The 13,458-nt window shown below is 41.0% G+C and overlaps 1 protein-coding gene across 3 annotated transcripts in view; it reads left to right on the top strand.

Moving 5' to 3' along the window:
- The window catches only part of LOC139389851 (EGF-like repeat and discoidin I-like domain-containing protein 3), a 259,123-nt gene extending 247,208 nt beyond the window's left edge, over window positions 1–11,915 (top strand). The window contains exons 10-11 of one of the 3 annotated variants that reach the window (XM_071136827.1): window positions 2,869–3,024; window positions 8,252–11,915. In XM_071136827.1, the coding sequence (XP_070992928.1) occupies window positions 2,869–3,024; window positions 8,252–8,401 (306 nt within the window). In that variant the 3' untranslated portion in view covers window positions 8,402–11,915. The remainder of the gene's footprint in view (window positions 1–2,868; window positions 3,025–8,251) is intronic. The other 2 variants (XM_071136829.1, XM_071136828.1) reach the window with 2 other exon arrangements.
- Window positions 11,916–13,458: the final 1,543 nt, after the last annotated feature.

The following is a 13,458-nucleotide window of genomic DNA, read 5'->3' as shown; positions in this document are numbered from 1 at the left end:
ACACATGCATGTGTCGCCTTGAAGCGCCATGCAGGGATAATTAATTCTGCCAAATGTTATGAATCTTTTCCACTGATGGGGAAACAGACGGTGATGGAGGAGAACAGGGGATGGGGTGAGCGAGGAGGGGGGACTCTTTGAGGTGTTGCTTGTATCGACTTCCACTCACCCGAGGAGAAGGAGTGAGTGAAAGAAAGGAATGCTCAGATTTTTTTTTCTTGTGACTGTCACGAGGATCCAGAGGTTGCCGCTAAGACTTCAAAGCCACCGGTGTGCCAGGGTTAAGTGTGTTGCAAGGTGGGTTTTGGGGGACTCCTGGCTCTAACAAGTTTATCTCACCCTTTAAATCAGTTTGGGGCATGAAAGTGTTGGGAGCAGGCTGTACCAGAGGCGGTCGTCTTTGTTGACTGCTACCTATGTCCGCAAATACAGGTTCCCCTTAAAGCGTGCCTTTGTTTTGGTGGCAGACTCGACAGGTTGGCCAGAATGAGACTACCTCTACGCTGTGCTCTGCTTGGAGGGTAATCGAGCCTCACAATGCAACGTGTCATTCCTTCTCCCTGAAGCAGCCACAGCCTCTCCCATTCTTTTAGTGTCCCTTCATGCATAAGGCTGTTTGCAATTACTGTAATTATAAAAGAGAGGTTATTTAAAGCCCCATTTATATGTCCCCCCCCTCCCAAAACAGACATGAACACTTCATTAAACAAAGGGGTGAAGCATCTGTACAGGTCTGGTTTTGAAGGAGGTATCTCTGTTTTAATATAAAACAATGTAAGCCCATGTGTATAATTACCTACATGACATCATGGTAAAGTGCCCTTGTACCACATTTTTGAATTAGGACCATAGCTGTTCAACTATCATACTGCCTCAGAGAGCCAACCCTTTTTTATGTTGTTTTCAGAACCCCAAGAGCTGGCTGCTTACTCCATATCACATAACTCTTGTTCTGTAAGAGCACAGAAAGATTGACAGCAAGCCATGTCTTTGGTTCCCTATAAGTCAGGGACCCAGGCCTGAGCCTGCCTGCTCCTCCAAACAGATGTCTACAGTGAAAACCTCTTTGAATCCCTGGAGAAAGTCTGTCAGAACAGGACTGAAGACCAGCTCAGGAGCAATCTCCTGGCCTCATGACAAATGTTGTGGAGATGTGGGCTCATGTGCACCACGTGCCATAGTGAGGCATGTTTGTGTGCTGTGTTTGTGCATGTAATGCATTGTGATATGTTGTAATGTGTTGCAATGCATAGTGATATAATGTATGGGATGATGTACAGTAACATTAGATAGTCAGGCGAGGGTCTTGAGAACATGAGAGAGCGAGAAGCCTCTGTGTTTTGGCCCACATTTATCACGTTCTATATAGCAGGCTTGGGTTCAATTCTGAATTGAGTTGTAAATTGTTCTTGAATTTGAATTGGCCACACCCCACAGGGAATTGAATTTGACTTAAAGAAAGTCAATTTTAAATAAGTTCCATGAAATTCAAATGGCTTATTTTTTCTACACATCACTACTGTATACACGTTTATTTTGACATTGTGTATGGTTACCAATACTCTCATAAATATTGTAAGAACACGGTGTGTTGTCTGTAATCATTTATAATTCCCTTAATGTTTCACTGCAGATCAAACACTGCAATAGGAAAGGGAGCAATCTAACATTTCATGACAATCTGAGTTATAATCCAAATAATATTTGAAATGGTATGTATAATCTTTGCATTAATAAGTGGCAGATCCTTTTGATAAAAGATTTGCCAAATGAATGAGACTTTCATGTATCAGTTGAATTGCTTTGAATTCAATTATACTTCCTTCAATTGAAATTCATTTCAAATTCTGCTTCCTGTGGGGTGTGGCCAATTAAAATTCATGAGTTGAATTTAATTACATTCAGAAATGTAGGATGATATATGTGCTCCTGTGTATTGTAAATCCAGCTCAGGAAATCCATATCTCTCTCTCTCTCTCTCGCACTCTCATTTGTACTACCTCTCTCCTTTTTGACCGCCTCTCTTGCTCTCTCTTCACCCCATGAAGGGGATTGGTGTGCATGGATCTAGCAAGACAGTTACTGTACCTTCATGGTGTTATTGACATTGAGCCAAATCAAGAGCAGACTTCTGGATAATTTGTGGTTATGGTTTCAAACTATGTCATGGTTGCCATGTTGTGTGTAAAACATTCCCTTGATGCCAGCGTTTATATTCATGAACTACAAATGAAGCCTTTGATCCTCAAGCCGTGAATTTAAGTGACCTCTTTGTTGGCATGTGAAAGAGATTCAAATTATGTTACAGTATCTTTGACGGAATGGACAATTTGCGTTTTTCACCCTGGTTCCTCTTTGGGATGCCGCCTGGGATGATTAGGCATTCCACATGCACACATTGGGTTATTTTTCTGTTCTGATTCAAAGCTATGCTGATTCATGCTCAATTATAAAATATGAACCAAAAATGCTCATAATTCTGCTCAGACATCTCGCTTGATCTCCCTAAATGCACAGTTTTATGCTCCACGGAAACCCATCTCATCATGCACTGTTCTTCCACTTTAGATTCAAATTATTTGTAATTTTCTGCATTATGAATTCCCATACATTACTCATTGAGCATAATTAACAGAGAATAAATATAGGGAAGCTAACCCTGACAATCCATTGACTTCATTGCATGGGCTTGGTAATAGTGAAGCAGATAGTAACAGTGCATTCTGTACACACTATTCAGAAAACTGCACTATAGTGTTAGCTCTAAATAATTGAACTTGGAGAAAACTGAGCATCTGACACTTTCGTTTAGCTGAATTTGGAGGTGATAAAGTAAAGTTTTTCCCCGTTTCTATCTCTCTCTCTCAGGTTGACATGCTCCTGCCTACTAAAATCACCGGCATCATCACCCAGGGGGCCAAGGACTTTGGCCATGTCCAGTTCGTCGGCTCCTACAAGGTGGCCTACAGCAACGATGGAGAGAGGTGGCTCGTGTATCAAGATGAAAAACAGAGGAAGGACAAGGTGAGCCATCCTCACTCCATTACTATGAAATACATGTAACCCAAACCCTGCATGCCATCAGTAGTGGAAGGGACAGTATCTACCAAAACTCAAGCATAATATTAGTCGATTTAAAAGGCCAACACTATTTTGATATGCAGTAAAATCCCAAATGAATCCAAATGGAAATGTTAATTTTGCAACCAAGAATTGAATCCAATTGAATGAAAAAGTGAATGAGTGGGAGAAGCACAACGAGCAGAAAAAAATAGAATAAATGCCAAAGCGAACAATCAAACCCAAAACAACGATTGACAGAATGAATGGAGAAATGTATTGTGCTGCTTATAGTTGTCAATCTACACACAGTACCCCATCATGACAAAACTAAATCCGTTTTTTTTAGTATTCAGTACTTTGTTGAAACACTTTTGGCAGCAATTACAGCCTTGAGTAATCTTGGGTATGACACTACAAACTTGGCACACCTGTATTTGGGGAGTTTCTAACATTCCTCTTTGCAGATCTTCTCAAGCTCTGTCAGGGTGGATGGGGAGCGTCGCTGCACAGCCATTTTCAGGTCTCTCCAGAGATGATTCGATCAGTTTCAAGTCCGGGCTCTGGCTGGGCCACTCAAGGACTTTCAGAGGCTTGTCCCAAAGCCACTCCTGTGTTGACTTGGCTGTGTGCTTAGGATCATTGTCTTGTTGAAAGGTATACGTTCGCCCAGTCTGAGGTCCTGAGCACTCTGGAGCAGGTTTTCATCAAGGATCTTTCTATACTTTGCTCCGTTCATCTTTTCCTCGTTCCTGGCTAGTCTCCCATTCCCTGCTAGTCTCCCATTCCCTGCCGCTGAAAAACATCCCCACAGGATGATGTTGCCACCACTATACTTCACAGTACATGTCGCTTGGCATTCAGGCCAAAAATGTCATTCTTGGTTTCATCATACCAGAGAAACTTGTTTCTCGTAGTCTGATAGTCTTTAGGTGCCTCTTTGCAAACTCCAAGCAGAATGTCATGTGCCTTTTACAGAGGATCCACTCTACCATAAAGGCCTGATTGGTGAAGTGTGGCAGAGATGGTTGTCCTTCTGGAAGGTTCTCCCATCTCCACAGATGAACTCTGGAGCTCTGTCAGAGTGACCATCGGGTTCTTGGTCACCTCCCTGACCAAGGCCCTTCTCCGATTACTCAGTTTGGCAGGGCGGTCAGCTCTAGGTAGAGTCTTAGTGTGTCCAAAGGTCTTCCATTTAAGAATGATGGAGGCCACTGTGTTATTGGGACCTTCAATGCTACAAAATAAGATTGTACCCTTCCTCAGATCTATGCCTCGACACAATCCTGTCTCTGACAATTCCTTTGACCTCATAGACAGGTGTGTGCCTTTCCAAATAATGTTGAATCAGTTGATTTTACCATAGGTGGACTCCATTCAAGTTGTAGAAAAATCTCAAGGATGGTCAATGGAAACAGGATGAACCTGAGCTCAATTTTTGAGTCTCATAGCAAAGGGTCTGAATAATTATGTAAATAAGGTATATGTTTTACATTTTTTCTAAATTTGCTAACATTTCTAAAAACCTGTTTTCCTTTTGTCATTATAGTGTATTGTGTGTAGATCGATGAGGAAAATGTTTTATTTAATACATTTTAGAAATAAGACTAATGTAATAATAAGTGGAATAAGTCAAGGGGTCTGAATACCTTCCTAAGTCACTGTATATATGATGTTGGCTTGTTACGACACATATCACCCTCCAATGGGCACACATCAATTTACGCCAACATGTACAAATACATCTTCAGTTTAGAGGCCCATGCCTGAAAACTCTTCGCCATCCACCACTCAAATGCCTCGCTTGAGTAGTTTATAATTTCAACCACAAGATGATCTTTGGATGTGGGCCACCGCTTACTCCATGTGAGTTTCAGCCAAGCAATCTCAATTTTAACAACTGGAAAAATTCCAAATGTTTGGCAAGCCTAGCAGGGCTGAGAGAAAAGTGATAAAATATACACTGTCAAGATCATAGCAACCTTCGTGTTGAAATCTATAGTTCGTCCTCAGGATTTGTGGCCATAAAAAGAGTACAGACAGAATACAGTGATACTATAATGATGCTATTCATAGGTAGTAAAACAATAAAATATGCAATCCACAAACAAAGCATCCTATCAAATCATCCTATGTCCTATTATCCTTACTCAGGTTCTACTGCATCTTTTAGAGCAAGGCCTGGGGGGATATTAATCAGTGTGTCCCAGCACAGAGCTGTGAGGAGCTTTCCAGATATAGGACTTTTCAAGGTGTTTCCACCTCTCAGTCGAGTGGAGCAGGTGATTAATGCTAGAGGACACATTAGGCTTCCGGACTCCAGAGACTTTTCCTGTCACGCCACAGGCTTGGAGAGGTTGGCCTGGGCTAAGAGTCCTGTGTCTCTGTCTGTCTGTCTCTGAGAGAGAAAATCGGAAGTCCAGAGTTTGTGTGCGTACAGTATGTGTGTGTTTTTATGTGCACATTCATGCATGTATGTTTGCGCGCAAGACATTGTGTACGTTTGTGTGTGTGTCTGGCTGGATGGGTGTCTGGCTGGGCACAGCATTGTACATTTTCTCCTCAGGTCTCTCCCCTCCTGAGCCTGAATGTGGCAGAGACTGCAGGCAGTTAGATCTAGATTGAGAGAGGAGAGGCCTCTGTCAGCATATAGATAGATACCCATGGACACTATAACAATTTATTTTATTTAACTAGGCAAATCAGTTAAGAGCAAATTCTTATTTTACAATGACAGCCTTCCCTGGCCAAACCCTCCCCTAACCCAGACGACACTGAGCCAATTGTGTGCCACACTATGGGACTCCTGATCACAGATGGTTGTGATACAGCCCGGTATCACACCAGGGTCTGTAATGATGCCTTCAGCACTGAGATGCAGTGTCTTACACCGCTGTGCCACTCGGGAGCAAACCAGGGACATGCAAGCTGTCACTCACTTATATGTTGCATGTAGTTATAGAAATACTGTTTACATTCAAGTTTGGATACACCTACTCAATCAAGGGTTTTTCTTTATTTTTACTATTTTCTACATCGTAGAATAATAGTGAAGACATCAAAACTATGAAATGACACTTATGGAATGATGTAGTAACCGAAAAAGTGTTCAATCCCGTTAATTTAATCAAATGCCTTTTCTGTGTAATTTGTTTAAAATGTTAAAATACGTATCACATTACACAGTTAGCAATGACATAATGCATTTGAAACTTCAGGCAGAGTAAAACTTTTGTATGACTTAAATACAATTATTTTATCGATAGGAGTGGAGAAGAAAGTGCTTGTTTAATTGACAAGCACACCGAAGCATACCAAAGACGGCATTAATGATACGTAATAAAATAAAGAACTTCTCATACGCCATAGCCTGTTGAATTTGCATGAATTTGATTTCATTTTTATTTCGACACAAATGAAAATGTGGCACTCGCTCACCCATGGATTGATGTTTCAGCATTCTCTCAATGAAGAGTTTGGCGTTCGACTAACCACGTGCAACATGAATGTGCAGTCCACAACCCAGGTCGAGCAGGCTTGAGTAAGCGGCAATTGCACGATCAATATCCACCTTCGTAACATAGATGACGCCGGATTGTGAAGCTAACTGAAGCTGGCTAGCTTTAGAAAACCCAGAGTAGGTCTTGCTTGCATCGTAGTGCACCTCTTTGGGCTTTGTCCTGACCACGTGATCGGACTGCGAAAATCTCTGGGCCCTAGCGACAGACTTTAGTAGCCTAGTGGTTAGCGCGTTGTACTAGTAACCGAAAGGTTGCAATTTCAAATCCTCGAGCTGACAAGGTGCAAATCTGTTGTTCTGCCCCTGAACAGGCAGTTAACCCACTGTTCTTAGGCCGTCATTGAAAATAAGAATTTGTTCTTAACTGACTTGCCTAGTTAAATTTAAAAAAGTATGCCCTACTCACCATGCTCAGTTAAAACTGCAGTAATTCTCGAGCTCTCAGCAGCAGACTCTCATGATTTGAGAGCTATTGCTGATCATACGCAGGGCCCCAGAAAAGCCATTGAGACGTCACCCTCCCTAGAGGGGGAATAAGCTCAGTTTGTATTAGCGATTTGCGGAATAATTTGGGAATTGAGCAGCCTGAAGTGACTATGAAGTGGCTTTCAGTGGGAGGATAATGCAGGCATTCTCACTGCTCTCTTGTTTCAGTAAGAAGCAGGATTCTTTGAGTGGAAATGCGCTGCGGCTTGTTCAAGTGTCATTACTTCACGCAAATCCTGTGCACGATGAAGCAGAACATGTCAATCTATATCTCAAATGGAATGTTTCACTTTTCAGACCTACCAAACGTACAGTACATTCCAGTTAGAGTAACATCATCATTTAATATCCCTGGTGTTGGGGACCATCAGAATGCATTTTGTAAGAAACATTTTTTGCTCCCTGGTGGGGGCTCCAGGAACAGGACTGAGAGCCTACTTTCCATAGAAAGGATTCTGGTTGAACGTTTTCTAGGGGTCATAGTTGGCTAATTTCAACCACTCAATGGCAGATTGTTTTCAGCACCTGCTGGGGTCCGGCCCACCGGTTTTACATTTCACATAATGACGATGACAAGTCCCATTACATTCCAATTAAATAGTCATAAACACACTTTTTTTTAATTGAAATGATCATGGAATTTGTTAAGCTGTCCCAATAGGTACATATATCCCATATTGCATATCATTCTACTGTCGATTAACCACACTTAAGCACAAGGCTTCTAATTATCAACAACACAGTATACATCCCAATACGTCCATTATGCTTGTTTATATTGGAATATTCCATGCTTGCACGTTTAACTACATATCAATGGTGAGATTGATCATTTGCTTCTGGGCCGTTGTTTTGCACACTGCCTGCCTATTGGGTCTTGTTGGATACTATGGCACTAAGAATGGTCTGCCGTGGGGCAACGGACAAAAGGTCGCTAACTCCGCTGCCATGTGTTTTTTACGGCCAAAAAGCACAGGTCGTGACCATACCTCCTAGTATTATGGAAATGTACCATCAGCATTATGTAGCCTACACAGCATGCCCATCACTCTTCGTCTATCCTTTCTAATGTCACTTCTGTGCATAATGAGGCTCACATACACTAACAAGCTTGCTGAGATATGTGTGGGTGTTCAAGATCCCCCCATTCATTTAAACTCATTCCCACTGTCCTTCCTTTCGCAGGTGTTCCAAGGAAACTTTGACAATGACACGCACAGAAAGAATGTAATAGATCCGCCCATCTACGCCCGATTTGTCCGGATCCTTCCATGGTCGTGGTACGGAAGGATCACTTTGCGTGCAGAGTTACTGGGATGCACAGAGGAAGAGTGACCACCCTTCCCCCTTATCTGTCCACCTGTCCCCCTCTCCCCCCTTTAATACTGGATCATCTAACCCAGATTCAGTGTTTTAATATAAACTGTGCAACCTGTAAAAAATAAATCATTTTCCAATGGATTTTTCAAGAATATGTGTTTGGTTATGGTGGGTTGCTGTTTGATTTAAACCTGCCCTTGTCCTGATTTTGTCCCTTTTTTGTTTTCTTATTTTTGTGGTCAATGTATTTTTATTCCTCTCCAGATTTGTTCCCCCATTATGTTTGGAATGAACTTGGGTAACCTATTTGATGGGGGGGGGGGGGGGGCTGGAGTGTGGAGAGGGGAATCACACTGTGGTTTAAACATATTGCCCTGGAAGCTACTGCACAGTGTCACTTTTTAACAAAGAAAACGTGAAACCTGTCTATCATGCTTCATTGGACATTGTTATCCCCACTGAAACTTATTTTGGAACTATCCCAAAAATCATTAAACTATCGCAACTGAATACGACAGTGACAGATATATATATTTACTTTGGATTATAACACCTCTTCAAGCCAGGCTTTTAACATTACTGACACTGACATTGTAGAGCAAATACAATACAATGGCAATGCTCAATGCTGTTGAATTAAATGTAAAACACTAAATAATTGCATGGTGCATAAATTATGATATTAACATAAAACTTGACATAAAACTCCTTCCCTAAGAGCAATTGCTTTGGTTTGGTTTAACATGCATTTCTCAATAGTTCTGATACACACTGCAAAAGCTTAAAAGTGATCTACTAGACGAATAACAAGGACAAAAGTGGCACTGCAGTATAGATACGGAGGTTGATGGGCTGGCTGACTGAAGTGTGTCCAAATATTCTTGAATTTTCTATCTCATCTTTAATTTATTTAAATGTAATTAGCATTTAAATTTTGTGTTTGAAAGATATCTTCTTGGAATGTCACATTTATAGAATTGTATACATTGTTTAGTTTTAGTTTATTTTCTCTGCTTTTGTATCCTGGTGCCCAATCCTCCTTCTGCCTTTACAATATCCTTTTTAATCAACGTGAAAAGCTCAGGATAGAAGTCACCCATCCATACCCACACAAAGAGTAAGCCCTCCTTTGAATAATAATATTTGACAAAATGTTGTGTGTGCAGACATTACCATGCTAATGAAATTAATCAAATTATATAAAAAATCTATCACACAAATAGCTTTTTATTCATGCGTTTTCACAAGAATATGAATACATGTAAGAACTTTGAATATTTAAATATCTGTACAATTAACATTATCAGTTATTAATTAAAGTATGTCACTATTTCAGTGTTGCATTTGAAAGTATCATGACATGCATCATGAAAGTCTAATATTTCTTAGATCCATGGACACAGCATTAGCATCATGCCATGCAACTCACTTTTTATAATGGATATATTTGGCTGTGCATAATGGTTTTTATTTAATTTTTTAAATATCTTGGCTTTTGATCAAGATATTTGTGAGTATATCTTGTCAAGAAGTTTCTGTGTCCATAACGTTGTCTTCTTGATCGCTGTCTGTGTGCGCTTTTCACACAATGGGATCGTTACTAACCAATGGAGATGTCAGCATGACATACAGTGGGGAGATCAAGTATTTGATACACTGCCGATTTTGCAGGTTTTCCTACTTACAAAGCATGTAATGTTTATCATAGGTACACTTCAACTGTGAGAGACGGAATATAAAACAATAATCCAGAAAATCACATTGTATGAATTTTAAGTAATTAATTTGCATTTTATTGCATGACATAAGTATTTGATCACCTACCAACCAGTAAGAATTCCAGCTCTCACAGACCTGTTAGTTTTTCTTTAAGAAGCCCTCCTGTTCTCCACTCATTACCTGTATTAACTGCACCTGTTTTGAACTCGTTACCTGTATAAAAGACACCTGTCCACACACTCAATCAAACAGACTCCAACCTCTCCACAATGGCCAAGATAAAATTGTAGACCTGCACAAGGCTGGGATGGGCTACAGGACAATAGGCAAGCAGCTTGGTGAGAAGGCAACAACTGGTGGGTCAATTATTAGAAAGTGGAAGAAGTTCAAGATGACGGTCAATCACCCTCGGTCTGGGGCTCCATGCAAGATCTCACCTCGTGGGGCATCAATGATCATGAGGAAGGTGAGGGATCAGCCCAGAACTACACGGCAGGACCTGGTCAATGACCTGAAGAGAGCTGGGACCACAGTTTCAAAGAAAACCCTTAGTAACACACAACGCCGTCATGGATTAAAATCCTGCAACGCACGCAAGGTCCCCCCTGCTCAAGCCAGCGCATGTCCAGGCCCGTCTGAAGTATGCCAATGACCATCTGGATGATCCAGAGGAGGAATGGGAGAAGGTCATGTAGTCTGATGAGACAAAAATAGAGCTTCTTGGTCTAAACTCCACTCGCCGTGTTAGGAGGAAGAAGAAGGATGAGTACAACCCCAAGAACCCCATCCCAACCGTGAAGCATGGATGTGGAAACATCATTATTTGGGGATGCTTTTCTGCAAAGGGGACAAGACGACTGCACCGTCTTGAAGGGAGGATGGATGGGGCCATGTATTGCGAGATCTTGGCCAACAACCTCCTTCCCTCAGTAAGAGCATTGAAGATGGGTCGTGGCTGGGTCTTCCAGCATGACAATGACCCGAAACACACAGCCAGGGCAACTAAGGAGTGGCTCCATAAGAAGCATCTCAGGGTCCTGGAGTGGCCTAGCCAGTCTCCAGACCTGAACCCAATAGAAAACCTTTGGAGGGAGCTGAAAGTCTGTATTGCCCAGCGACAGCCCCGAAACCTGAAGGATCTGGAGAAGGTCGGTATGGAGGAGTGGGCCAAAATCCCTGCTGCAGTGTGTGCAAACCTGGTCAAGAACTGCAGGAAACGTATTATCTCTGTAATTGCAAACAAAGGTTTCTGTACCAAATATTAAGTTTTGCTTTTCTGATGTATCAATTACTTATGTCATGCAATAAAATGCAAATTAATTACTTAAAAATCATACAACGTGATTTTCTGGATTTTTGTTTTAGATTCAGTCTCTCACAGTTGAAGTGTACCTATGATAAAAAATTACAGACCTCTACATGCTTTGTAAGTAGGAAATCCTGCAAAATCGGCAGTGTATCAAATACTTGTTCTCCCCAATGTATGAGGAGGGATACAGTATCAAATATGCCCATGTCCACAGGCACATTTAGTCATAACATTGTTACAGGTCTTTTACCTTGCACTCACCATTGGTGCATTGTAAAACCTTTGCTAACTGGTGAAGGGGAACCAATAAGTCAATTTTGTGTTTCTGTGTCTACTCAGTCTGAGTATCAAGCGCTATATAGAAAAGTGTACCAATGATATGCTAATTAGTCCACGCCTGCAGAAGAGAGAGTCAGAAACTACGACTGTACAGCTGAGAAAGGATTCTGCTTTTTCGGTCTTTCTGTTTGACCAATAAAAAAGATGTCTGTGAATCAAATGGCTTGCCTTCTTTTTGCTATCAAAAGGTGTCACATTACCCTACTTTAATAATATAATGCTCTTCTCTTGTTCTCTGTGGTCATGCTCTACTTTCTCCCAGCATCTAATTTCACGTAGCTGTGCTGCAGCGTGTCGTCTTCATTGATTTACCTTAGGCTGCCATGCTTAGTTCCTTTGTAGCACATTCAACTTCATTTTCTTGGCTGTGGCAGGAGATCAAAACATGATTCAAAGGCCAAATGTGGAAATGCATTGTCCAGTAATGATTAAATTATATCGGAGTGCTTATAGGGAGATAGCGTCTTCACAATTTCCACGTTTTGTAGTGTTACAAATTGAGCTTAAAAATGATTTGTCTTTTTTTTCTATGATCAACACAAACTACCTTAATGTCAAAGTGGAAGAAAACTTTGTTTTTAAGATTTATGAAAAATAAAACACTCATATCTTGATTAGATAAGTATTCAACCACCTGAGTCCATATACAGTTAGATTGGAATCATTAAAACTCATTTTTCAACCACTCCACAAATTTCTTGTTAACAAACTATTGTTTTGGCACGTCGGTTAGGACATCTACTTTGTGCATGACAAGTAATTTTTCCAACAATTATTTACAGGCAGATTATTTCACTTATAATTCACTGTATCACAATTCCAGTGGGTCAGAAGTTTACATACACTAAGTTGACTGTGCCTTTAAACAGCTTGGAAAATTCCAGAATATTATGTCATGGCTTTAGAAGCTTTAGTTAGATTAATTGACATAAAATATTGTAGACCTCCACACGTCTGGTTCATCCTTGGGAGAAATTTCTAAATGCCTGAAGGTACCACATTCATCTGTACAAACAATAGTATGCAAGTATAAACACCATGGGACCACGCAGCCATCATACCGCTCAGGAAGGAGGCGTGTTCTGTCTCCTAGAGACAAACGTACTTTGGTGCGAAAAGTGCAAATCAATCCCAGAACAACAGCAAAGGACCTTGTGAAGATGCTGGATGAAACAGGTAAAAAGTTTCTATTTCCACTGTAAAATTAGTCCTATTTCGACATAACCTGAAAGGCCTCTCAGCAAGAAAGAAGCATCTGCTCCAAAACCGCCATAAAAAAGCCAGACTACGGTATGCAACTGCACGTGGGGACAAAGATCGTACTTTTTCGAGAAATGTCCTCTGGTCAGATGGAACAAAAATAGAACTGTTTGGCCATAATGACCATCGTTATGTTTGGAGGGAAAAGGGGAAGGCTTGCATGCCGGAGAACACCATCCTATAGAACATTTGTTCGGCAGAAAGTGTGTGCGAGCAAGGAGGCCTACAAACCTGACTCAGTTACACCAGCTCAGTCAGGAGGAATGGGCCAAAATTCCTCCAACTTTTTGTGGGGATCTTGTGGAAGGCTACCCGAAAAGTTTGACCCAAGTTGAACAATTTAAAGGCAATATTACCTAATATTAATTGAGTGTATGTAAATTTCTGACCCACTGAGAATGTGATGAAAGAAATTAAAGCTGAAACATATCATTCTCTCTATTAT

The sequence above is a fragment of the Oncorhynchus clarkii genome, chromosome 30, assembly GCF_045791955.1.
Source record: "Oncorhynchus clarkii lewisi isolate Uvic-CL-2024 chromosome 30, UVic_Ocla_1.0, whole genome shotgun sequence".
Taxonomy (NCBI): domain Eukaryota; kingdom Metazoa; phylum Chordata; class Actinopteri; order Salmoniformes; family Salmonidae; genus Oncorhynchus; species Oncorhynchus clarkii.
Note: the sequence above shows the minus strand (reverse complement) of the source record. Positions and strands in the feature narration are given on the sequence as shown.